Here is a 25,884-nt window from a genome sequence, read left to right as displayed (position 1 = left end):
GCCACGGCCGCTTCTTTCCAACTCCTAGGCTTTTCCTATCCCATCGTCGCCATAAGACCTATCCGTGTCGGCGCGACGTAAAGCCCCTAGCAAAAAAAAAAACATTGTCTTCGTGTATACATATTCATTGTTTATAAATAATTATATCCACACACACACACATATATATATATATATATAATAGAGAGAGACCAGTTTATGCACCACAACGAGTGCTTAACAAAAGTGATTGAATAACTTCCACAAAATATAGTCAGACCATGCCTTCGCGATTTTACGCACAGAATTGCGGGATAGTATTAGACTATAATTCATCAGGTAGGGAATGTTACGCTATTCATTACACTAATTGCCCATTATTGCGTACCGTAGTGAGTGCTACTGAAACAGATTCTCACATTGCCTCACTCAATCTACATTACGTTAGTCGTATATAATCCCTCAGCTCGGAAACTCAGACAAATTAAGACTTGAAATATCAACCAGACAAGTGTTCTTATAGCAACGTTCATTACGCTAACGTTGGTAGGCATCTCCAAGCTCTTAGCTTCTAAGAAAGTAATACTCCTGAGTGAGGTGGCACTGGCGTTTTAACAATTTTGTATGGAGTAAGTTTACATGAAATTCAAGGAAAGGAGGTCATTTGTACTAAATATAGACAACAAAAATGTCCTTAAGAAAGAAGGGAAAACACGGTGTGAGGAATACCTCAGAATTTGTTTAAACAAAGAAAATCGGGCGGGTTGGCCGTGCGGTTAGGAAAACGCAGCTGTGAGCTTGCAACTGGAGGATAGTGGATTCGAACCCCACTGTCGGCAGCCCCGAAGGTGGTTTTCCGTTGTTTCCCATTTTCACACCAGGCAAATGCTGGGTCTGTACCTTAAGGCCACGGCCGCTTCCTTCCCTGTCTTAACCCTTTTCCTATCCCATCGTTGCCATAATACCTATCAGTGACGCTGCGGCGTAAAGCGAACCGTAGAAACTAAACAAAGAAAGGCATTTGTAAAGTTAAAATCTAGTTTTCCTCTAAGTTTATTCTTTGTTTAATTCACGCCATCATTTCTTACGCACAACATACAGAATAATTACAAACCGCTCTGTTATACTCGTATTTTTGTCGTTAATGAAGAAGAGAATAATTAAGCTCTACAAGAATATTTGAGAAAATACTCGAGATATTTCCAAGTCCATGTGTTTAACTATGTTGTGCAAAGGACGTAAGAAAGTGTCGTCTAATAATAACAAGCCTTGATAAGAGTTCAGAACAATTAAAATGTGGATCGGAACCAACCCTTCATCTCGCTCTTTTCATCCACATGTCAATGGGGCCAGTAATGTAATGTCGTTTTAGACGAGGTCTGCGGGCCACATGTCCCGAAAGGAGCCCCCCATTGACGTCCTAAATAACAGTTATGTTGCGAAGCCCACTTTTTTAGTGTCTAAGGTTCAAAGTCGGTAGTCAGATTTTTGAACGAATCCGATATCTTTCACCCTCCGCTCACACCGTCCGTCGAAGGTTTAAAAACTCGGACTGAGACAAAGTAGAACGGTAGTGGAGATCCCCACGTGATAAATGATGGTCACTGGACTACATTACCTTATTCCCTGGTTGACTCTGGTGTTAGAGGTGCAGTTCATAGTCCTGATCACCTTTAACACGGCCGATGATCAAGGCGGAATTTTTCTTACACCCTGTATCCCATACAATAATAGTTCGTATTTTTTCGTCTCAAATTCCAGTTAAGAAGTTAACATTAGAACTCAAAGATAACAGTATTTTCTTTTAACTTTTCAATGTCTACGATTGGACACAAATGAATTATTTTGTAAAACTTTGCCTAAAAGTCATTGATTGTATTTTGTGCATTAGAAGAATAATGGAAACCGATGTTTCTCTATCCCTCAGAAACCCAGAACTGTTTTACATGAAAATTTAACCGCGAAGCCATTGCCAGCATCACCCATATTTCCCGCGTGGACGCTATTTCACATTTGAGAACTTCAAGTATAAAATTAAATTTTGAAAATACCTTCACGAACACGAGTGCAGCTTCTGAAAGGGCTACAGTGACTCCTTACCCCAGGTGTCCGCGGGACGAGGACAGATTTCAGAGATGGAGAGGAGTACAACTTTTACGTGTGTCATTGTGTCATAAGTTGATCGTTTATGACAGGTGGATCTTTGAATGTTCCGTATGAAGTCGTATTACTTAAAAACAGGATATGGTGTAACAAACCACAAAGTTACACAAATGATGCGCATAAACCATGGGAAGCAGTCTGCCATTGCTTTCGTCACCACATTAGGCTATTTTATTACCGAATAAATATAACTTTGGTTTAATTTCGAGCATTTAGCGATATAAATCATGCAATGTTATCACAGTGTATTTACGTGCACAGCAGAGCGAATACCTAGCTGTCAGAAGAGTGTGGAGGATCCCTTCCCGGCCAGAGAGAGGGTGTTGCCCTCTGAGTGGCCCGCCTCACCCCCTTCAGGGTGAGGAATGAAAGCATTAAAAAAGGATCTCTGTAATCAACGCAGCCGACGGCTAGTGAATGAAGCATGTTTGAATACATTCTGTCTTTGAGAACGACTTGTCGGATTTAAAAATATCCTACTCCTGAATTTGTAATGTCTAGTATTCCAATGGTAGCTGCAGGAAACCATGGAATTCTGCTTTAAAAACCAAAGTTAGTAGCATCGTTATTTCGTCAGATATTGGCACTCGGGTAAAGTATAGTAAGTTCTACTATGAACCCCTGGGTAATATTGCTTAAAGTAACAGCATATATTCGATGCCTTTAACGGTTTGAGTTATTTGAAGTGACTACATAACACTGCATGTATTTCTGCTTGTACACCCTTATTCATAATATCTTACAAATTCCGGGCGAGCTTTAACTATACTTTAGCGCATTTCAATTTAATTTTTTATATTATTAATTTAATATTTATTTAATGTAATATACCGAGTGAAACAGCTGCCCCTATTCACTCAGTTTTATGCAACCCGCAGATTATTGCCTAACCTAAAAACATTGACCTTGGCTAATCAAAGCTATGTCTGGTCTTGCTATGCTTTTTATAATTCGTTTATTCGTGTCAACGAAATCAGCATTAACGATAAAATACCGAATGATTGTAAACAATCGTGAAAATTCTGTATCACAGAAATTTCATGTACAGAGAATATTGTTACCTCTTCTACAGTGGTAACACAAAACAAGGCACAAACACAGTTCAAAGGGGAAGGTAAAAGCACAATATCAGAAATCACTACACACTCGGAAAAACATTAGCTGGCATTACGCGGATCTCCAGTGGACAACAAACCGGGAAGATGAAAAGGGCTGGGAACCTACCAAAGGCATGGGCATGGCTTAGATAGCGGATTCCGAAATAAATCGCCGTGATCCTTAGATTTGAAAAAATATTATTTACAGAGTAATTTTACAAATACATTCCAAATACAATTCCAAGTTACGAACTATAAGTTCAGTGATATACATAGGTTAGAGGTTCTTTGATATTGCTTTCGTAGCAGTGTAAATTCAAATTTCAAATCAACTATACATCTAGTTACCAATGCAGTTGTACAATGCAATTTACAGTGAACTGAAACAGGTTCTCCAAAATCTAGCGTACCTCAAGTGATACAGAACTACCAGAGGCAAACCCCAAGGGAAATAATATTAAACTACAACCTACATACCTTAGTGAAACAAGAAATGGGAATGCCCCGGAAACGAACAGGTAAACCCAGCTGAAAAAACTAAGGCGTCATAAGTAACTAATTTGGCGAATCTAGGCGAGGTTAGGGCAAACTCCTGTATGAAAAGCAAATCGGAACATTACGGAAATTTTAGCAGGAACAGAATTCAAGAGTGCTTACCCGAGGAGAGTGCCATCCCGGGAACCGGGCGACGTCAACCAGATATGCTCCTCACAGACAGACAGACAGATAGACCAAGACCGACAGAATACAGAATACCGAATTTATTCGAACACTGCCTCGCTCTCTATATATAGGAAATTCCGGCCTTGGAGCAGCCAATCAGCATGCACGAGTTCCCTATCGCCACCTAGACTCACCAATCACAACCTTACTTTCGGTCGCGAACTTTGACTAACATTCTAGAATACGCCTGATCGCGAATGTTGTATTTCCAGAACAGTCAGAAATATTTTCTAGAATACATTACCCACAAAACAACACACCCTGTTCCATAATTCATGTAACTTTCTGGATCCTTCCAGGAAATATAGAACAGAATTCTACTATTTACAAATGCACGTCACCAATCTTACACAGTACAGGTTAGGTCATTACGTTATATCATGCTTTACAAACATCATATTGTACTTCACAAATAAAGTCTTTAAAAAAACACTTTCCACTTGCACTACATAGTTCACTTGTGACAAATATGATGGCTGAATTACTAGATGTAATGTTGATATAACGGTGGCAAACGACAGCTCGTAATAGCCGAGGGTGCTCGAAGTTAGAGGAGGAAAGCGGTGCCCATTAGTCGGAGGTTCGAGTCCGATATGGGAGTATTTTTATTTCTTTGTTAAATATTCGTGTGAGTCGCGTTGTTGATGACAAATCTAAATCATGATCAGTTCTCATGTTGCAGGTGCTCTATTATGTTTATTTCTAAGTAGTTCTTAAAAGAGCTATTTGCAGTAGAATAAGCTATTACCGACAGAGGTGCAATGGGCTGGATATGGCCATTCGATTAATGAAGGAAATGTTGAAAATGATCTTCTCCTTTGTTAATGCATATATGAGTACGGCAGAGGTGAGTCATTCTTGCTTGCTGCAGCGTATGTGGTGGAACCTGCCTGCAATTTGCTGTAAAGATTACTGTGCTGATTCATGTACCCTACGTATGAAGTTTTTGTATCCATCTCTTGGCACAGGCCAGAGTAAAGTGTAGCTTCCACCGAAGTCCCAGTCAGCATCCATGGCTGTGACAATATGGAAGCTGCTGGGGTATGGGTGGTGCTGAGTAATGACATTCAGAGCACGACTAGTGCATCTGAGTGTTGCGAAAGGTGCTGCTCATAGGATCAGTCGTGCTGCAATAGTACTTTCTGACCCAGTGAGGAAAGCAATGGCAAACTACGTCACTCCTCATCTTGCCTAGTACGCCTCATTTTGGTGCTGCCGTTGGTTTTGGGGTTTCCTTATAACTGCATAACCTTTGGTGGTGCTATTTGAGGATCCAACCAGCCTCTGGGCTGATGACCTAACGGACAGACAGGCAGACATACGTATGAAGTCCAGTCGTTCTTCGAGTCGAACGTGCGCAGTTGTTTGGTTGAATGGGGTTTTCATAATGCTGGCAATAAGTACAGTGTGCTTCATTCGTTGTAGCCGTTTGCCATATACAAATCGCATGTATTTATTCCTTTATGATGTATGCTTTCTTTCTAAAGGTAAAAAGTGACTTTTGAGACTTAAGGAAGTTAAACATTAATAAGTTAAACCTTAACTGCGAATGCCTTAAGAGTTCAAAAATGAAAATGAAAAGCTCGTAGCGAGATTCGAATTCTGAATCCGTCGGAAAAAATCACATGCTGGCTGGGATTAGTACCATATAACCACTCCAGGTGACGAAGAATAGGTCTATATATCTGTACTAATGGAATAATCTACGCTAGCGCATCGAAACTTGTATGTTACAAGTTCCGAACTCGAATGTGCAGACAGGTTTACCTTGCTACAAACACTACAGCGTGCTATATAACAGCACTTGCTGTCAACGGACGGAATTTCCTTCTCTGTCACTTTTCTCGTACTTCAGTAAAATAATAATAATTTCGTGTGGCTATTTCCAGCCGAGTGCAGCCCTTGTAAGGCAGACCCTCCGATGAGGGTGGCCGGCATATGCCATATGTAAGTAACTGTGTGTTATTGTGGTGGAGCGTAGTGTTGTGTGGTGTGTGAGTTGTATGGATGTTGGGGACAGCACAAACACCCAGCCCCCGGGCCAATGGAACTAACCAATGAAGGTTAAAATCACCGACTTTGCCGGGAATCGAACCCGAGACCCTCTGAACCGAAGGCCAATACGCTGACCATTCAGCCAACGAGTCGGGCTCGTACTTCAGTCGGGTCAGGGGTGTAATCTGAGTCGTATACCCAGTTTTGTGCGGATCCCCTTCCTGATGATAACCTTATGTGGGGGGATGTATTGAATTATTACACGTATCTATGGTGATTAGCAGGGTGATAACTTAAAAGATGTGTATGAAGATAAATACAAGCAGTCATTGTACCAGAGGAATCAACCAATCCCGGCTAAAATCCCCGGGCCGTTCGAGGAGCAAGGAGCCGGGGTGTGAACAGACTAACCAATCGAGATAAACATATTGATGAAAAAACCGAAACGGGTATGCAGTAATATATTTTAATGTTATAAAAGTCCATATCGTTACTTCCTTTCCTTTTTTTTTTTTACAAGTGGCTTTACGTCACACCAACACGGATAGGTCTTACGGCAATGATGGGACAGGAAAGGGTTAGGAGTGGGAAGGAAGTGGCCATGGCCTTAACTAATGCACATGACATCTTCAGAGCTGCCAACATTGGAGTTCGAGCCCACTATCTCCCGAATGCAAACTAACAGCTGCACGCCTCAAACCGTGTAGACAACTCGCTCGGTAGAGCAGATCAAACACCATTGTAAAGTCCGTGCCGTTGGTCGAGCCGTCGTTTGTCAAAGTGGCGGTTTTGTCCCTTTGACATTAACCTCATTAATATTTAAAAGTTAGTTAAAGCTATTGTAGTAAGCTCTTTCACTTTTAAGTGTACCTCGCTCATGTATCTCAGGGATGGTTCAGTGGAGAGTTTAGAAGAATCTTTAGTCTGATGCGTGCTGGGCGTGGTGGAACGTGGTGCAGTGGGTCGTGAGGAGAACACGGGGTAGTCGAAATGAAAGTAATAATTAAAAACGCCGTGAAGGAAATTTTGGTGAGCCAATTGTAAGAGACAATTCGAAACACTACAAGTTCAGTCACTGATTCCATTTTCATTATTCTCATTATTATCATCATAGATGCCATTTGCAGCTACTAATTTTGTAGTGTAAATGAATTCTAGCTGATAACTTGTGTTGGTGGTTTGATGGCACTAGTTTGTGACAGTATTCACTCCCCAATATTTGACATAGCCTAATACATACGTATATTATAAATCTATTAAATTGACTTCAGAGGAAATATATTCTGTATAATCTACATTTTTCTTACTTCGGAAGGTTTTGTATACAGGTTGGTGATAAATTTGGAAAATTATCATTGTTTCCACCTTGCGCCATCTGGGTACCCTTAAGAGTCAATGTCCTGTAAGGGCTTTCCGCAACTTCTTCTTCTTCTTCTTCTTCTTCTTCTTCTTCTTCTTCTTCTTCTTTTCCTACCGCTTTTCCCACACCTGTGGGGTCGCGGGTGCGATCTGTGTCGCACATGTGGATTTGGCCCTGTTTTACGGCCGGATGCCCTTCCTGACGCCAACCCTATATGGAGGGATGTTATCACTATTGCGTGTTTCTGTGGTGGTTGATAGTGTGGTGTGTTGTGTGAATATGAAGAGGAAAGTGTTGGGACGGACACAAACACCCAGTCCCCGAGCCAGAAGAATTAATCAGAAGCGATTAAAATCCCCGACCCGGCCGGGAATCGAACCCGGGACCCTCTGAACCGAAGGTCAGGACGCTGACCATTCAGCCAACGAGTCGGACTAAGGGCTTTCCGCAACACTCAAAACATATGGTGTTCCAAATTGATTGCCGAGGTGCAGTTTGTTAGTTGGCTGACTGGTCCACAATCAATCATTGCCTGGTGCCCTCTTCTTTTCAGCCGGTATGCCGGGAGTTTGGCGAACATCAATCACTAGCAACCGTCATAAACGTTACGCAAGAGACGGACGAATGTTCATGGAAACAATGACATATGCAGCGAAATCACGTGGAAAAATAGCATCGGTATTTATAACTTAGTTTTTTTTTAAATACCGCAACCACCCTTTACATGTTTGTGCTCATCTACTACTCTGTAAGTGCGCGTTCATTGAATAATGGAACTGTGGAGGTGTGGACATAACTGAATGACATCGTCACAGCCTTCTAACCAAGGTGGTCATGATTCCAGTCCCGGTTAAAGCACGTTAGATATTCGAGATGGAAAATCACGCTCCTGCGGTTCGGATTCCATATAAATTTGTAGGTTCCGGAACTATGAACTCGATATCAACAGCCATATAAAACTCTCAAGCTACTTATCGGCTATCTCCTTCTTCGGAAATCTGATGCTTGAATCTTGGGTGCCAACAGTGTCTTTCGTATGTTTCTTTTTCATTCCTTCACGGAAATATCGGTATGGTATCTATTTCAAAATTTGCAACACTCATCCCACTCTCAGTACAAAATGATTAATTATGTATACTATTACAGGTTTCCGTGAATTTTCGTAATATATAATCATATGTCAATCAATAACATAAAATTTTCAGCCTCTTTACAAGAATCAACGATTTCAATAAGAGAGTCATTATTTAAGATTGTGGAAAAGATGAAAGTATGACCACCCTGGTTACTCCAACCCGATCTACTGCTCACCATACGGGTGCGTTTTACTTTTCCGCTCATAAAATTCATACACAAGGACGCCACGTTCAACTGTTTGATGTTGAAATAGCTGTCTCTAGAGACACCTACCGGGAAAGAACTGTTGAAATTGACCCAACATTCAATATATCTCATTAACATGCATCGTATACAGTATCTTCTACTTCCTGGCCATTGCCCCAATTTATTGGAGTCAACTCTTCTTGTGGATTTGGCCCGGTTTTACGGCCGTATGTCCTTCCTGACGTCAACACTGTGAAGGGACATATTCACTATTGCGTCTTTCTGTGGTGCCTAGTAGTATGATGTGTCGTATGTAGGCCAAAATGGAGATGTGAATTAAGACGAACACAAACACTCGGTCGCCGAGCCCTAGAAATTAACCATACGCGATTAAAATCAACGTCCCGGCCAGGAATCGAACCTGGAGTCCCCTGAACCGAAGTCCAGTATGCTAACCTTTTAGCCAAACACTTGGGTTTTTATATACATACAATATACCGTATATCGAAGATCTAGGCTTCAATTGTCACAGTAATAAACATTAAATATATAATTTATGCACTGTAAATTTGTAACTACCGAGCAAGTTGGCCGCACGGTTAGTGTCGCTCAGCTGTGAGCTTGCATTCGGGAGATGGTGGGTTCGATTCCCACCGTCGACAGTCCTGAAGATGGTTTTCCGTGGTTTCCTATTTTCACACCAGGCAAATGCTGGAAATGTACCTTAATTAAGGTCACGACAACTTCCTTCCGAGTCCCAGCCCTTTCCCATCCTTACGTCACTGAAAATCTTCAGTATGTTAGTGCGACATTAAACCACCAACAAAAAGAGTAAATTCTAACTTGAAGTACGGTAAGTGGTGTTGAGTAGCTCAAGGGTAATCTCCAGTGAGTTAGCTACGCGAATAGAGGGGTGCAGCTGTTCGCTTGTATTCGGGAAACATTGGGTTTGACCCCCGCTGTCGGCAGCCCTGAAGAGTTTTTTTTTAATTATTTCCCATTTTCACACTGGGATAACCTGTGGCTTGATTACAACATTGACAAATTATATTGACAGTATCTATTTTTTGGCTCCTTAACTACTTGGTTTAGCATGCTGGCGTGACGTAAAACAAATAGGAAAGAAATGGCCAATCTCTTTTATTAAACTCGATACTGTTGGAAAAACGAGTGAAAAGTAGTTTGAATGTGAGAACAACCTTCTCTGGAAGAAGACCTATCAGGATTTCATGGAAATGTGTATGGAGCTAGTGTGGTGAAAATGAAATGGTGTATGGCTTTTAGTGCCGGGAGTGTCCGAGGACAAGTTCGGCTCGCCAGATGCAGGTCTTTTGATTTGACATCCGTAAGCGACCTACGCGTCGTGATGAGGATGAAATGGTGATGAAGACGACACATGCATCCAGCCCCCCAGTCAGCGAAATTAACCAATTATGGTTAAAATCCCCGACCCCGCCGGGTATCGAACCCGGGACTCCTGTGACCAAAGGCCAATACGCTAACCATTTAGCCATGGAGTCGGGCAGCTAGTGTGGTGTCACTGGGCGAGTTGGCCGTGCGCGTAGAGGCGCGCGGCTGTGAGCTTGCATCCGGGAGATAGTAGGTTCGAATCCCACTATCGGCAGCCCTGAAGATGGTTTTCCGTGGTTTCCCATTTTCACACCAGGCAAATGCTGGGGCTGTACCTTAATTAAGGCCACGGCCGCTTCCAACTCCTAGGCCTTTCCCATCCCATCGTCGCCATAAGACCTATCTGTGTCGGTGCGACGTAAAGCCCCTAGCAAAAAAAAAAGTGTGGTGTCCTCTTGAGATAGGGGTGGTATCAGGGGTATGTAACGTGAGGGCCTGCAAGGCCTCGCGCAAAGTAAAATTTATGTATACAGAGTGTCCCACCCAATTCTGCGACCCCAAATATCCCCGAAATGAAACAAAATATGAAAATTCTAATTGGCCAGGAACGTACCCATGTCAGGGGCTCACACAATGAGAAGGCACGCACAATCCACAAACGTAAGCAAGTAACACCTCCAACACCAAGTTGCCCTTTTTTAAATGGAACATGTATGTTTATTCTAGCAAAATGACAACTAGAGCTACAACTAGTGATAACACACTTGGTTCCGCTTTTCTAAACACATTTATTAGTGGCCTATAGCCCTCGGAAACTTCATTGTTGTGCAGTACATCTGGCATGGAAAATGCACCCACAAATCACCAGTAGCGTCTTGCCCGATGAAGCCGTGTCACTTCAACAGATGTTCGAAGTGCCCTCCGTTTGCATTAATGCACTTTTGGAATCTGGTAACTAGTGTTGCACGGATTGCAGTGTTTCTACAGATATTGCCACACACGCCGCAGTAATACGATGTTGCATATCCTCTACTGTCGTTGGCGGTTCTTGATACACTCTATCTTTCACTGTGCCCCAGAGAAATAAGTCTAATGGCTTCAAGTCTGGGGACCGAGGTGGCCATCGCACAGGACCTGCCCGTCCTATCCACCTATTTGAAAACATCGCATCCACAACGTCTCTGGAAACTCGTGCAGAACCACAGAACCATCATGCTGGAACCACATTGATAGACGCGTTTCCAATCCCACATCCTCCATGAGGAAGGGTAGAATGTGTTACAGAAATGATGCATATCGCTGTCCATTTAATGTTCCCTGATAAAAATAGGGACCTAAAATACGGTTACCAATGATACTGCACCAAACATTGACACTCCACTGTCGTTGATGAGCAACTTGACGAATCCAGTGGGGATTTTGCTCGGACCAGTAGTACATGTTCCGCAGATTCACATGACCATGATTTGTAAATGAAGCTTCGTCCGTAAACAATGTATTACGTAGGGATGCTGGATTACCTTGCAACTGTTGAAGTGCAAAACGACAGAATACAGTGCGGGATTCAAAGTCCGTCCCGTACAGTTCCTGGTGCAGTGAGATATGGAACGGATGAAACCGATGGCTTTGCAAAATTCTGCTCACACTACTGCGGCTTATTCCAGAACCTTGTGCAATCTGTCGGACACTCGCCTGAGGATTGTGCGCTACAGCAGCCAGAACAGCAATTTTGTTTCCAGTGCCAGTCGCTGTCTTTGTACGTTGCCGCTTTGTGGGAGCCCAGCTTCCTGTTTCCCTGAGTTTCGTGCAGATGTTGGCAATGGCACGAGGCGAAGGACACCGTTGATCTGGTTAGCGTTCAGCGTACACTGCCACAACTGCGGTTGCATTTCTGTGACATTCGCCGTAAAATAAAATAATATCCAGGTATTCTTCGTTACTGAAGGCCGGCATATCGACTAGATGACGGCAATTGTTACACGCCACAGGAAAACGCGGTTTAATGTGTCAATATGGAAAGCAATATCCGAAACCTACGTGAATTACAGTACAGTATGACAGCAGACCAGATCAGGAGACACTAGAACACTGAAGCTAGAACGTGCCGAGCTGATATAGGTTTGTTTACAGCAGGCTACAGGCCAGTACAAGCAACCCCCTGCTCTGGGCACAGAAGTATATGAGTTGCATTACGTCAGAAACGGTGGTGCCATGGCCATCCTCTAACAGTCACGTATTTCAGAATGTATGAGGTTTAGAAACGTGAAACAAAGTATGTTATCAGTTATCACCAATTGCAGCTCTAGTTTTCATTATGCTAGAACAAGCATACATGTCCCATTTAAAAAACTCAACCTGGCGTTGGAAGTGCTACTTGTTCACCTTTATGGATTGTGCACACCTTCTCATTGTGTGAGCCCCTGACATGGGTACGTTCCTGGCCAATTGGAATTTCCATATTTTGTTTCATTTCGGAAATATTTGGGGTCGCAGAGTTGGATGGGACACACTGTGTGTGTGTGTGTGTGTGTGTGTGTGTGTGTGTGTGTGTGTGTGTGTGTGTGTGTGTGTGTGTGTGTGTGTGTGTGTCATATCTAGCCTGAAGTCACCCTGTACAGAAATAACGGAGTTTTGGTAGAATCATTCGAAATAGTTTTCTTTTTTACAATTTGTGCGCAGAGGAATTGCTACTTGATAGCATCTAGCAGCAATTTATTGTATTGAGTGTAATACAGCCCACACACAACACCGCAACACGCTCCCTACAACAATGAAAATTGATACCATAATATTATGTTTTAGTTACAAAATGATACTTTCTTGCTGTGCAGTGTCTCTGATCGTTCGTATTACGCACAAATTTTGCAGAACATTCAACTGTTGTCACACATTTATTCGACAACTGTGTATGCTGCCAATAATAAGTTGATGTAGTAACAATCATCGAACTCTGTTTCGAACGAACACTCTTTGCGTGAAGTTAATAATAGACTTGGCTTACCAGTTGTACGATTCAATATTTTTCAAACATTATTTAAACAGTTTTTGATTAAATTTTATTCATAAGTTATATGTTTTCATGTTGTAATCGAATAGATGTTTATGATCGAGATTTCGGTGTCGGTTGCAGAGTACAGTTCTGTAGTTACTGAAAAATAAAACCATTTTTAAGTACGAATAGCTAAGTGGTGCATGGTTGGCAGTTCAGCAACTTACCTGTTAAACCACGGAGGTTGTCAAATAAAACCTATTAAACATTACTTAATAATAATCTTACAATAACAAATAATCCCTTTGTAAATATAGCTTGACAGTATATTGCATTACATCTATTGCTGTAATTAAATTTTGGATTAAGTTATTCATAGCTTTTATATTTTATTTGAGGATGCCCGAATACGTATTTTGGCAGGCGGGCCCGTTCACATTCGTTACGCCCGTGGGTGTTATTGAATAAGATCGGTTGTGTGTACGCCTACGATGCTCCCAAACCCGTCGTGATGCCTGAGTGAAACTGTATGAAGGACTTCGTCATAATTACTTGACTAGGCTACAATTCTGTTACTTAATTTGTTTACATCTGGAATAATTAAGCCGGTCACTCAGATCTTCTGTGGCTAGAATGATCAGTGCTGTCCTTATCTGAAGTACGCAAAAGTATTTTAGTTCAAGTTTTCATTTGTTAAAACATTTCTTTTTAACTTTACGTCGCACCGGCACAGATGGTTCTTATGGCGACGATGGGACAAGTAAGGTCTAGGAGTGGTAAAGAAGTGAACATGGCCTTAATTAATGTACAGCCCCAGTATTTGCCTGGTGTGAACATGGGAAACCACGGAAAACCATCTTCGGGGCTGCCAACAGGGGGGATTCGAGCCCACTATCTCCCGATTGCAATCTGATAGCTACGTGACCCTAACAGCAAAGCCACTTGCTCGTTTGTTTGTTAAAACTTCTCGTGTGTTGTGTTAATGGGCACAAGTAAGCCTATTTGCAAGTTGTGCGTGTTCAATAATTGTGTATGCTGAACATAATTAATCATCTTCATGACTACGATATCGTCCAACGGAGAAACGACAAGCAATGTGTATGTCGGTCATCTGTGCTATTAGAACACTTTGCATTATATTCAAGAATTTAAAAGGTCATTTCCTATTAGTATGTGACCAGCAAGCTAATGTTAAAGCCGAGTGAATTGGCTACGTGTTTCAGGTCACGTAGGTATGAACTTGAATTCGGGAGATGGTTGGTTCAAACAGCGCTGTTGGCAACCCTGCTAGTTGCTTTACGTCCCACCGACACAGATGGGTCTTATGGCGACGATGGGATAGGAAAGGCCTAGGAGTTGGAAGGAAGCGGTCGTGGCATTAATTAAGGCACAGCCCCAGCATTTGCCTGGTGTGAAAATGGGAAACCATGGAAAACCATCTTCAGGGCTGTCGACAGTGGGATTCGAACACACTATCTCCAGGATGCAAGCTCACAGCCGCGCGCCCCTGACCGCACGGCCAACTCGCCCGGTGGCAACCCTGAATATGGTTTCCTGTGGCTTCTCATGTTCATACAAGGCAAATGAATCAACTTACATTAATCACTCATTTAATTTCAAATGGATGAAATGTTCATATTTAGGTGGATCAGCTTTTACAAAATGTTTTTCTATTGAACCCTTTGGTCCGCACAAAGGTCATGGGTTCACTATTATGTTTGGCTGTAATGGTAGTGATTGATTGAGATGAGACAGGGAATTAGTTCCGGACCAACGTCCTGCCAAACTTACAACGCTCCTGTCATGGACTTCAAATGTATGTACATTCGAGTCAGGAAGCGTCCAAGGAAGGCAATAAAGGACACTTCCTTTTCACAATAATGATCGTCCTCGTCTCAACAGAAATGATAAAATAGGTTCGGCTTAATTCATAAGCCCGTTTTGTACTTCATGGGGGTATAACCGGATAAGAATGCGGGTTAGTTCTTGCAGTTGCTGCTGGGAGAAAAGATGGAAAAGTTTCTTTGCAAATGTTTTAACGTCGCACCAACTCACATAGGTTTTTGGCGACAATGGGGTAGGAAAGAGCTCGCACTGGGAAAGAAGCGGACCTCATTCTTACATTGTAAAACTCTTTATTCTTATGTATTGCTATCTCAATATTTCTAATGTATCATTTGGCGTAGAAAAAAAAGAGATAAATCTGCAGATATTAATAAATATATATATATATATATAATAAACATCCTGTTTATATTACCGTTTGAATGTCTGCATACTACTCCTTCAAAATATCTCATGACGAAAAGTAACGTTTGTGTTATAGTTATATTTATTAATTCAGATCTGTCACGTTTGTATACACAAAATTCAATAAAACATGCCGAAGAGGGCAAACCTCATCCCATCTCCCCCATATTCCACATCCTTTTACTAATCTCCCTCATCCTGCACACTTCCCCAACCCGTCCGCATCTCTTGGCCAGAGAGAGGGCGTACCCCTCTAGGTGGCCCGCTTCACCCCTTCAGGATGGGGAATGAGGACATGTTCACTCAAAGAAGCGGCTGTGGTCTTAATGAAGTTTGGTGGAGTTCGGACCCACTATCTCCCGAATGCAAACTAAGAGCTACATGGCCCGAACCTTATAGCCATGGATTTCGGTTCGATTTTTACTTCCGAGCGACTGTATGAGTGAAGGGAGTATTGTATTTGTGAAAAAATTCAACATTCGGTTTATGACAGGCCCTGGAAAAGTGAGTTTCACAACATAACTGCGATTTAAGACATCGCGGGAGCTTCTGTTGACGCATTTGGGCCGTAGTCATCATCTAAAATGACATTACGTCATTTGTCGCATTTGGATCTGGATGAAAACTGCGATTTAGATGCTTGGATCCTCCTCTTATTTTAATTGTCGTTACCTCCTTTATTAAACAACAGTTTTCCCGACACACTGTACATAATCCGTACAGTAGCTTAATGGCCGCCATACTCCTATGCATTTTCTAAAACTGCGCATGAAAACATATATTCCAACATATAGGCTAAGAAATCAGAATCAAGCGCTTGAAGGAAAGTTGGAGGACTTCACAGCCGGTTGTTATTCACCTTTCATCTAGGTCAGGGCCTCTCAAACGCCCAAAATCTCACGCGTGCAAATGGAGGCGCAAGAGCTCCGTGCACTGTGCATCGCTCGCGCTCGGCTCGACTCGGACCAACGCTTCGTCTCTGGGATACTCGGCTAAGCTCGGCTCAACTCGTCTCAACTCGGCTCGGATTTGGAACGCTACGGAGCAAGTGAGGAAGAGGGAAGCAGGGAGAGCGAGTGAGACAGGCATGGGGAAAGAGAGAGACAGCGCTATTGCTCCAAATCGAGGAGTGGGGGGGCTGCACTCTGGTCAACCAAGCGCAGTCGTCTTTTGCACCGTGCACAGTGCATGCACCAAGCGCATGCACTCTGAGAGGCCCTGATCTAGGTGCACCGCGAATGGTCCAACTAGATGAGAATCACTCGCTGCTACTATTAAATGTTTTCATTCCTCCCGTGAAGTGGGAGGCGGGCCTTTTACAAATGGGAAACCACAGAAAACCATCTTCAGGGCTGCCGACAGTGGGATTCGAACCCACTATCTCCCGGATGCAAGCTCACAGCTGCGTGGCCCTAACCGCACGACCAACCTGCCCGGTCCGGCGAGGAGATTTATGGTGGTGATGGAGATGTGTGGAGAAGGTGAGAGGGTTGGCAGCCCTTGCCTATATTAGGAACTGCCCTGGCATTCGCCTTAGTGCAGGAGAAGTGAACACCACGGAAAACCATTCTCAAGACAGCCGACGGTGGGGACTAGCCCCTTTCCGTCCTGAACCTGAACCTCGGATTGCGACTGCTGCCGCTCTCAGAGCGGCGGAGAGCGGCAGCTGTGGGTTTGTTTGAGATCCCCGACCTACTTGGTCCTTTATCTCAATTTGATGTGAGGCCCTGAGGGCGTAGACTTTTGGTTTTGTTTGGTAAAATTCCAGTATTTCAAAGGATAGGAGAGGCGAAATGGATCGATTGAGATGTGGTGGTGGCTTTGATTTGAGACTTCGGTAAAGAGTTGTCAGTATTTAGGAAGGTGCCCGTGATGTGGTGTGGGATGCGACTTGGGGTGTTGGGGCATGCAGTATTGCTGGGTGTGGGGGGGGGGGATACTTGGTTTATGTGATATTGGTTAGTAGGAGAAGGAGATTTCTGAGAAGTTGTGTGTTGAGGTTGGGTTGTGATGTGCAGCTATGAATGTTTACAGGGTGTTTGTATTGAGATCCAGGAGTGAGGGTATATTTGAGATGTCCCCTTTCCGTCCCCCGAATGCGGGGCCGTAGAGCCACGATGAAGCCGTGGCCACCCGTCCTCCACTTGGGTTGGTCGATCGGAGTGCAGAGCTGTCGGTCACTTGTAAGCCGAAGCTTGCTCTGCAACTGCTAACCGGGAATCACTTGACGCCAGATAGTTGCTCCAGGAAGGCTTTTTCCAGGACTTCCTTAGCCCACACTGTTTTCGATTAATTTCATTCCGTGGTTGATAAGCACTTAAGATACGCACATCGGATCACAACACAGGGTTTGACTGTCCGGCTCCATGGCTAAATGGTTAGTGTGCTGGCCTTTGGTCAGAGGGGTCCCGGGTTCGATTCCCGGCAGGATCGGGAATTTTAACCATAATTGGTTAATTCCGCTGACAAGAGGGCTGGGTGTATGTGTCGTCTTCACCACCATCATCATTTCATCCTCGTCACGACGCGCCAGTCGCCTACGGGTGCCAATTCAAAAGACCTATATCTGGCGAGCCGAACTTGTCCTCGGACACTCCCGGCACTAAAAGCCATACGACATTCTTTTTTTTTTTTTTTTTTTTTTTTTACAGCGCTTGACTACATTTCCGCCAGCCTGGTCATCTTACAAATGATACTGAGATAGTGACTGTACTGAAACGCCGTCTAACGACCGTTAGGGGTATCAATGGTCTAGAAATGCTAGAATTTGACATGAAATTAAACTTGTGAAATGGCACATTATCTTATTAAAAACCCCATGTACTTTGCATATGATCACCTCCAGAGACATTATTTTTTTAATGGATGCCCATTTCTTTATAATTGCAGGTTCACCATTCTGGTGTCTACTGGATATCGTACCCATCAAGAATGAGAAGCGAGAGGTTGTGTTGTTCCTCGTCTCACACAAAGACATCACTCACACCAAGATGGCGGAACTTCAGATATGTGAGTTATCTCGCACCTCTGCACATGCCAGCAGCATCGCCTCTGGTAGTGGTAGTGGTAAGTTAAGCTTGCACCTTCGTGTCGACGTCTTGGTGTTCGATCACAGTCTAATATATACAGTCGCGAAGCTGTAATAAGAGGAAGGTTCATCCACTTAACTGCTGGATCGACACTAGCACCTCTAGCGGCGAGGTTACTAGCAGACAACAGGGAACGAATTACCATCACAGTCTAAAATGGTCATAACTTCTGAACCATTCATGCAAATAATGTCCGGACAAGGTTATTGTAATCCTTATGAAATAGTGGAGGAGGTCAAACAATTTATTTCGATGAGGAGTTAGAGGATAATATCGAAATATTTATTTAATCATGAGGAGTTATGTTTTTCACCGCCGACTATAACATAAAATCGCTTCTAAAAGCCAACCGGTTCGAAATAGGTATATACCATCGCGGACTTTTTTGTAGAGTTTTTATGCTCTACAATTCGTACGCTTACACTTGGGGTCTATCGTTGACGGTTCAGGCAGCGTAAGCCAAGAAAGCAAGTGACCCACCATGGTAGAGCGCTGGCCTTCTTAGACCAACTTGGCAGGTTCGATGTCGGTCGGTCGGTCACTTGCTTTCTTGGCTTACGCTGCCTGAACCGTCAACGATAGACCCCAAGTGTAAGCGTACGAATTGTAGAGCATAGGAACCTCTACAAAAAAAAGTCCGCGATGGTATATACTTCTTTCGAACCGGTTGCCCTCTAAAAGCGATTTTATGTTATAGTCCGCGCTAAAGAAAAATAACTCCTTAAGATTAAATAAATATTTCGATATTATCCTTGAACTCCTCATCGAAATAAATTGTTTGACCTCCTCCACTATTTCATAAGTATTACAATAACCTTGTCAGGACATTATTTGCATGAATGGTTCAGAAGTTACGACCATTTTAGACTGTAGTGATAATTCGTTTCCTGTTGTCTGCTAGAAAGTTGCCTCTACTTCGCCGCTTGGAGCGCTGTAGTCGCCTCGGATGAAACATATCATCAGAGCTTCGCGACTGTTATATTAGACTGTGGTTCGATGTAATTTCTTGCTACCAGCTCGCTGTCGTAATCTGTCCATAAGTTATTGGGGTAGCGCTCTGCTATATTTTAGTTTGATGTTTACTACTTTCTCTTCTCTAACCCGCAAATAAGAAAGAAATTCTATCTTTAATTTGTGTATTTGCATACCACAGTTAGGTCGAAAAATCATTTATTGATACGAGTCCTTTAGCTATAAACTTTTATTCGAGAGGTGGTAGATTCGACTCCACCATCGACAGTTCCGAAATTAATTTGTATGGTTTCCCGTTTCCCCATCAAACACCGGGACTGTGCCTAAATTCATATCATGATCACTATCTTCCCAGTCCTTTCCGAGTGCCATCCAAAGCCTATCTCCGTTATCGCGACCTTGAACTTCAGAAGAAGTTGTTACTTTTGATTTAATGTAGGTGTTAAAGACGGTATTATCATCTGCTCCGTCTACATAGACTGCTGTATGTGTTACAGCTGTCTGATAACTCTTGTTGCTGAGATACTGTATTTCAATTCCAATATGCACACGTGTCTGAATAGGCTACAGGCCTATGCATATTTGAGTAAATAGTCAGGAAATTGTAAATAAATCTGCCAGCTCTGTAATTGCATTTTCTTGGATCTGAGGAATCGATTTCAACGATCACTATAATCCAAACCAGCCTGTTTTCTAAGTTCGAGTTTGGTTGACATTCATCAGTGCTTAAGTGCACTGTGCTATCCTTGTTGGTTCAAGTGTGAGAGGGAGTATAAATTGGATTTAAAGATCTGTCATTTTACGCACATTTGTTTTTATGATTATCCTTCCGCAGACTCCTGAGTTACTGAGGATGACAGTTCTCTGTGATAATGATCTGAAGTCTGTAGGGAAAATAAGTAAATACATAATTGATATCTGGTACAGGGGTACATAAAACCAAACCAAACCAAACCAAACCCCATGGCACTACAGCCCTTGAAGGGCCTTGGCCTACCAAGCGACCGCTGCTCAGCCCGAAGGCCTGCAGATTACGAGGTGTCGTGTGGTCAGCACGACGAATCCTCTCGGCCGTTATTCTTGGCTTTCGAGACCGGGGCTGCTATCTCACCGTCAGATAGCTCCTCAGTTCTAATCACGTAGGCTGAGTGGACCTCGAACCAGCCCTCAGGTCCAGGTAAAAATCCCTGACCTGGCCGGGAATCGAACCCGGTGCCTCCGGGTAAGAGGCAAGCGCGCTACCCCTACACCCTTACACCGAAACGTCTCATCGTTGTGATCAGCAGTCTGGGAATATTTTCCAAAGCTTCCAGCACTGATTATCTTCTAACTTATATTTACCAAGCGAGTTGGCTACACATTTCGAGGCGTGCAGCTATTAGTTTGCATTCGGGATGTGTGTTCAACTTCACGGTCAGCAGCCCTGAAGATGGTTTTCTGTGGTTTTCCATTTTCACATCAGGCTGTACCTTAATTAAACTTTCTCAGCACGCGCCCCTAATTGGAACATAGATGCACTTGCTCGGAATGTGAAACCGCGTATTTTTCGGAACAAGTAAGAAATTATATTGGGAATATTAATTTGTACTTTATATTGCTATTAACACAGTGTTTTCCTAACAGCTATTGTAAAACATAATCATATCATAAGGGAATGAATATACTGGAATTATTTTCCTCTGCTAACGATAACGTGGTACTTCGTCTTAATAATATGATTACCGAGCTCGATAGCTGCAGTCGCTTAAGTGCGGCCAGTATCCAGTAATCGGGAGATAGTGGATTCGAGCCCCACTGTCGGGCAGCCCTGAAGATGGTTTTCCGTGGTTTCCCATTTTCACACCAGGCAAATGCCGGGGCTGTACATTAATTAAGGCCACGGCCGCTTCCTTCCAATTCCTAGGCCTTTCCTATCCTATCGTCGCCGTAAGACATATCTGTGTCGGTGCGACGTAAAGCAAATAGAAATAAAATATGATTAACTCTTAAAAATTACGGGTTGAGTAACTCAGAGGGCATGGATGTTTCTCTGAGCGCAAGTTGACAGGTTCGATCCCGGCTTATTCCTGTGGTACTGAAGGTGCTCAAATATGCCAGTCTCCTGTCGATAGATTGTACGCCTGTGTGACATAATTTCTGGTACCTCGGCGTGAACCTAATTACTGGATCGTAAAACTAATATCATCATTTAATTATCGTTATCGTCCGCCTCTGTGGTGTAGTGGTTAGTGTGATTAGCTGCCACCCCCGGAGGCCCAGGTTCGATTCCCGGCTCTGCCACGAAATTTGAAAAGTGGTACGAGGGCTGGAACGGGGTCCACTCAGCCTCGGGAGGTCAGCTGAGTAGAGGTGGATTCGATTCCCACCTCAGCCATCCTGGAAGTGGTTTTACGTGGTTTCCCACTTCTCCTCCCAGCAAATGCCGGGATGGTGGCAAACTTAAGGCCACGGCCGCTTCCTTCCCTCTTCCTTGCCTATCCCTTCCAATCTTCCCATCCCCCTGCAAGGATCCCGTTCAGCATAGCAGGTGAGGCCGCCTGGGCGAGGTACTGGTCATCCTCCCCAGTTGTATCCCCCGACCCAGAGTCTGAAGCTCCAGGACACTGCCCTTGATGCAGTAGAGGTGTGATCCCTCTGTGAGTCCGAGGGAAAAACCGACCCTGGAAGGTAAACAGATTCAGAAGTAGAAGAAGAATTATCGTTATCATCTTGTGTGCTGGTCCGGCTTCTTGGCTGAATGGTCAGCATATTGTCGTATGATTCAGAGGGTCCCGTGTTCGATTCTCGGCTGGATCGGAGATTTTAACTTCGTAAGGTTAGTTAATCCGTCTTGGAGACTGAGATGTTTTGTTCGTCTTAATACACTTCTCGCCATCTATAATCAACACACTAGACTACCAACCACCGCAGAAACACATAATAGCGAATACTGTACATCCCTCCCTACGGTGGTGGCATCAGGAAGGGCATCCGGCCGTAAAATATTACCAGATCCACATCAAGTGCCGACCCAAATAAATTGGAAAAATGCTAGAAGATGATCATATCGTGTGGTGATGTGCAGACAGTGTAACCTACAGCTCCAGTTTACCGCCTTGGGGAACGTGCTTACAAATAGGTTCTCGTTCTGTTTCTCTAGAAGTACAAACCTGGTGAAGTATTGTGATGACTGATGATTAATAATAATAATAATAACCATTGGACTGCCAACAAAGAAGTCTGTCAAACCGACCCACTCCGCCTATCTCTTCTAAATTCGTTGGTCCTGTACTTCTCTCCTCTAAGCCCATTCATTGGAATAGCTCAAACAGTAGCAGTGATACTCTTAAAACCCTTAACATCTAGAATTTCGAATTCCAGCGCTGAATGTGGTTCCATCGTATCTCATAAGACATTAACAAAACTCATGCCGACCGAGCGCGATAGCTGCAGTCGCTTAAGTGCGGCCAGTATCCAGTATTCGGGAGATAGTGGGTTCGACCCCACTGTCGGCAGCCCTGAAGATGGTCTTCCGTGGTTTTCCATTTTCACACCAGGTAAATGCTGGAGCTGTACCTTAATTAAGGCCACGACCCTTTCCTGTCCCATCATCGCCATAAGACCCATCTGTGTTGGTGCGACGTAAAGCAACTTGCAAAAAGAAATATGCCGAAAATTTCAGAATTGGGAAATTCGGTAGATAGTGGGTTCGAACCACACTAAAGATGGTTTCCCGTGGTTTCCCATTTTTATACCAGGCAAATGCTGGGGCTGTGCCTTAATTAAGGCCATGGCTGCTACCTTCCCACTCCTAGTCCTGTTCTATTCCATCGTCGCCGTAAGACCTATCTCTGTCGGTGCGACGAATAAAAAAACATAAAATATTTTATACTTGAAAATCGGTTCCATAATTTGTTTAAAACAGTACAGAAATGCGTTTTCGGATACAAATGAAATTTCGAGATCCCTGATTCAGGTATTATGTCATAGCAGTGAACAGGAGCAGACGACCCCGAGCCGCTGGATAGCATTAGTGGCGCTGTCACTTCGGAAAGCTATGCATTTTGGAGAGTTTCCGCTATTATGTTTGCGGTAACAAGCAACGAGTGGGTTCCGCAGTGGCGCAATTGGTACTTGTATGTTGGTAGCCGAGAGATGCCGGGGTTGTGAGTTAGAGCCTCACCTGGAGAATACTTTTAAGATGTAAACTTTTCCCCTTGCGAAAAGCTAATGTCATGAATATATTTCAATAAATGAAACTCAAATATTGATAACGAACGGTTCATTTGCATCATTTCCTAGAGATGGGTATCAGAGTTCCTTTTTTTTTATACAAATCTACAGCATACGCACCTCTCAAAATCAGTTGCTAGTGTGACGTCAGTTCCGTTAAAAAATTCGCGTCATGTCATGTCACGCAAATTTTCGGATGATCTTCAGCCCAAAGACAAATTTATGTCAAAGAAAAGAGAGAACTGGGAGGATACGCTTAGGTGTGAAGAAGAATTTGTAAGGTGGTTTGGTGTAAAACTGTACGTATAAATGAGCATATTTCTGCTTGTCTCTGGCGCTATTTCCGAACGAGGTTGAGATTACTTTTGTCTAATGTGTTTATTTCCTGATAATGTTTTGATATATTGCCCCTTTCACTGACAACGAGCCGCAGCGGCAGGCCCGTGTGACGGATGTGGGTAACTCAGTGTTCAGTTTTTATGGTCGTTTATTGTGAATCAAGTTAATGGTCCTATTTTTCACTTAGTCACAGGGATAGACTCGACGGTGCAAGTGTAGCTACGCATGTTTCCTGCTCAGGCCCAATTCACAGCGACTTGTAAAATCGGAAGACCTAAATTTTTGTATTCGAGATCAGTGTAAAATGTTAACAAGTCGAAGTGAATAAACGCTGTTGGAACCCCCAATTTCACGCTTCTTCACTGATATTAGATTATCTGCACAAATTTCAGCACCTGCATTCTGATAGAACTTAGCAAAAGAATTAAGAATTCGTCAGCAATCATAATGAAAGTTCATTTCAGAAGCAACTGGTGCCATTATGCAAAAGAGCTTACTGATATGGTACATCGGCTTCATTCCACGGAACATTAACTCTGGCCATTATATTATAAAACTTTGTTGTACATAATTTATATTTGGTTTAGATTTGGAACTTACATTCATTTGCCCCATGCATAACAACACGACAACCACGAAAAAGGATGAAATAACGTGCAGTGAATAAATAAATCAGCCAGAGAATTTCTACATAATGCCATCTCAGGATCAAGATCATTGTTCATTTCTGGTAGAAATAAGGGTTTAGTTTACATTGGTGTTTAGATCCACATACTCCAGGGTTGTCATGGTAGAGTTCTTAGTAGCTGGCTGTAAAATTACAATAAAAAATGAAAAGACAAAACAAGCAGCATTTATATATGCAGTAAGTAGTAAACAATAGGTATTTACCAGCATTGTTGCAGATTATGGCTATTCATTTACTGTATTTAGAAAGTTTTAGTTTGACATGTTAAGGACGATAATTTTACAAATATCTTTAATTAACGTTCATGTAGTTTATCGTGCATGTTAGTTGAATTGCAAACGTAATAGCTTTCAATGTTATTCTTTGCAGTGTCTCAAGCATGATACTGAAATTATGTGATATTTTACCCGTATTTGTGTCTCTAATATTGCACTTTTGTTTGTGAAGTAACTGCTTTTATGGAAAATTTTGAACTGTGTTTATGATTATGTTTTAAGTGTATGATTTTGAGTGTATGATTCTTGTTACCTGTAAACATATTGTATCAATATAAAAAAGTCCAGTATCTAGGAACATATATCGGAAGAAATGTGGTTTATCAATAGCAGCGTGATGGATCTGATTGTTGATTGTGTTTGGTCAGAAGCAGTCCTTTGTTGATATGATTTATTAACAGTACGAAAGCAAATAAAAAACAGTCGATAGACCGAGCTGTGTACAACTTAAACGAACATTCTACAAAATGAAAACTGAAAGCCGAGTTCCCTATATCTTAGGTTCCTGATTTTATTTTAAAATCCATTTGACCTACTGGATTTTTTTACATTCTGGCTGTGGCGATGACTGTATTTTTAATGGCCTAATATCGCGGTCATCTGCCCTATCATTAAAACTAGAACAGGAGATACTTTCGATTTTTGCACGAACATTAAGGGGGAGAATATGCCACATTCCTTCGTGTTATCATATATACACAGCAAATCATTATTTCTTTCTTGATCCATTTACCCTCCAGGGTTGGCTTTTCCCTCGGAATCAGCGAGGGATCCCACCTCTGCCGCCTCAAGGGTAGTGTCCTAGAGCATGAGAATTTGGGTCGGGGGATACAAATGGGGACTAGGACAAGTACCTCGCCCAAGCGGCCTCACCTGCTATGCTGAACAGGGGCCTTGTGAGGGGATGGGAAGATCGAAATGGATAGACAAGGAGGAGGGAAGGAAGTGACCGTGGCCTTAAGTTAGGTACCATCACGGCATTTGCCTGGAGGAGAAGTGGGAAATCACGGAAAACCACTTCGAGGATGGCTGAGAGAAGAATCGAACCCCCTCTAATCAGTTGACCTCCCGAGGCTGAGT

At 43.0% G+C, this 25,884-nt stretch overlaps 1 protein-coding gene across 1 annotated transcript in view; it reads left to right on the top strand.

The window, feature by feature from the left end:
• Nucleotides 1-25,884, top strand: part of Elk (Eag-like K[+] channel) — an 826,503-nt gene that overhangs the window by 94,907 nt on the left and 705,712 nt on the right. Inside the window, exon 2 of the mRNA XM_068226348.1 lies at nt 18,119-18,295. Coding sequence (XP_068082449.1) covers nt 18,119-18,295 — 177 coding nt within the window. The remainder of the gene's footprint in view (nt 1-18,118; nt 18,296-25,884) is intronic.

The sequence above is a fragment of the Anabrus simplex genome, chromosome 2, assembly GCF_040414725.1.
Source record: "Anabrus simplex isolate iqAnaSimp1 chromosome 2, ASM4041472v1, whole genome shotgun sequence".
Taxonomy (NCBI): domain Eukaryota; kingdom Metazoa; phylum Arthropoda; class Insecta; order Orthoptera; family Tettigoniidae; genus Anabrus; species Anabrus simplex.
Note: the sequence above shows the minus strand (reverse complement) of the source record. Positions and strands in the feature narration are given on the sequence as shown.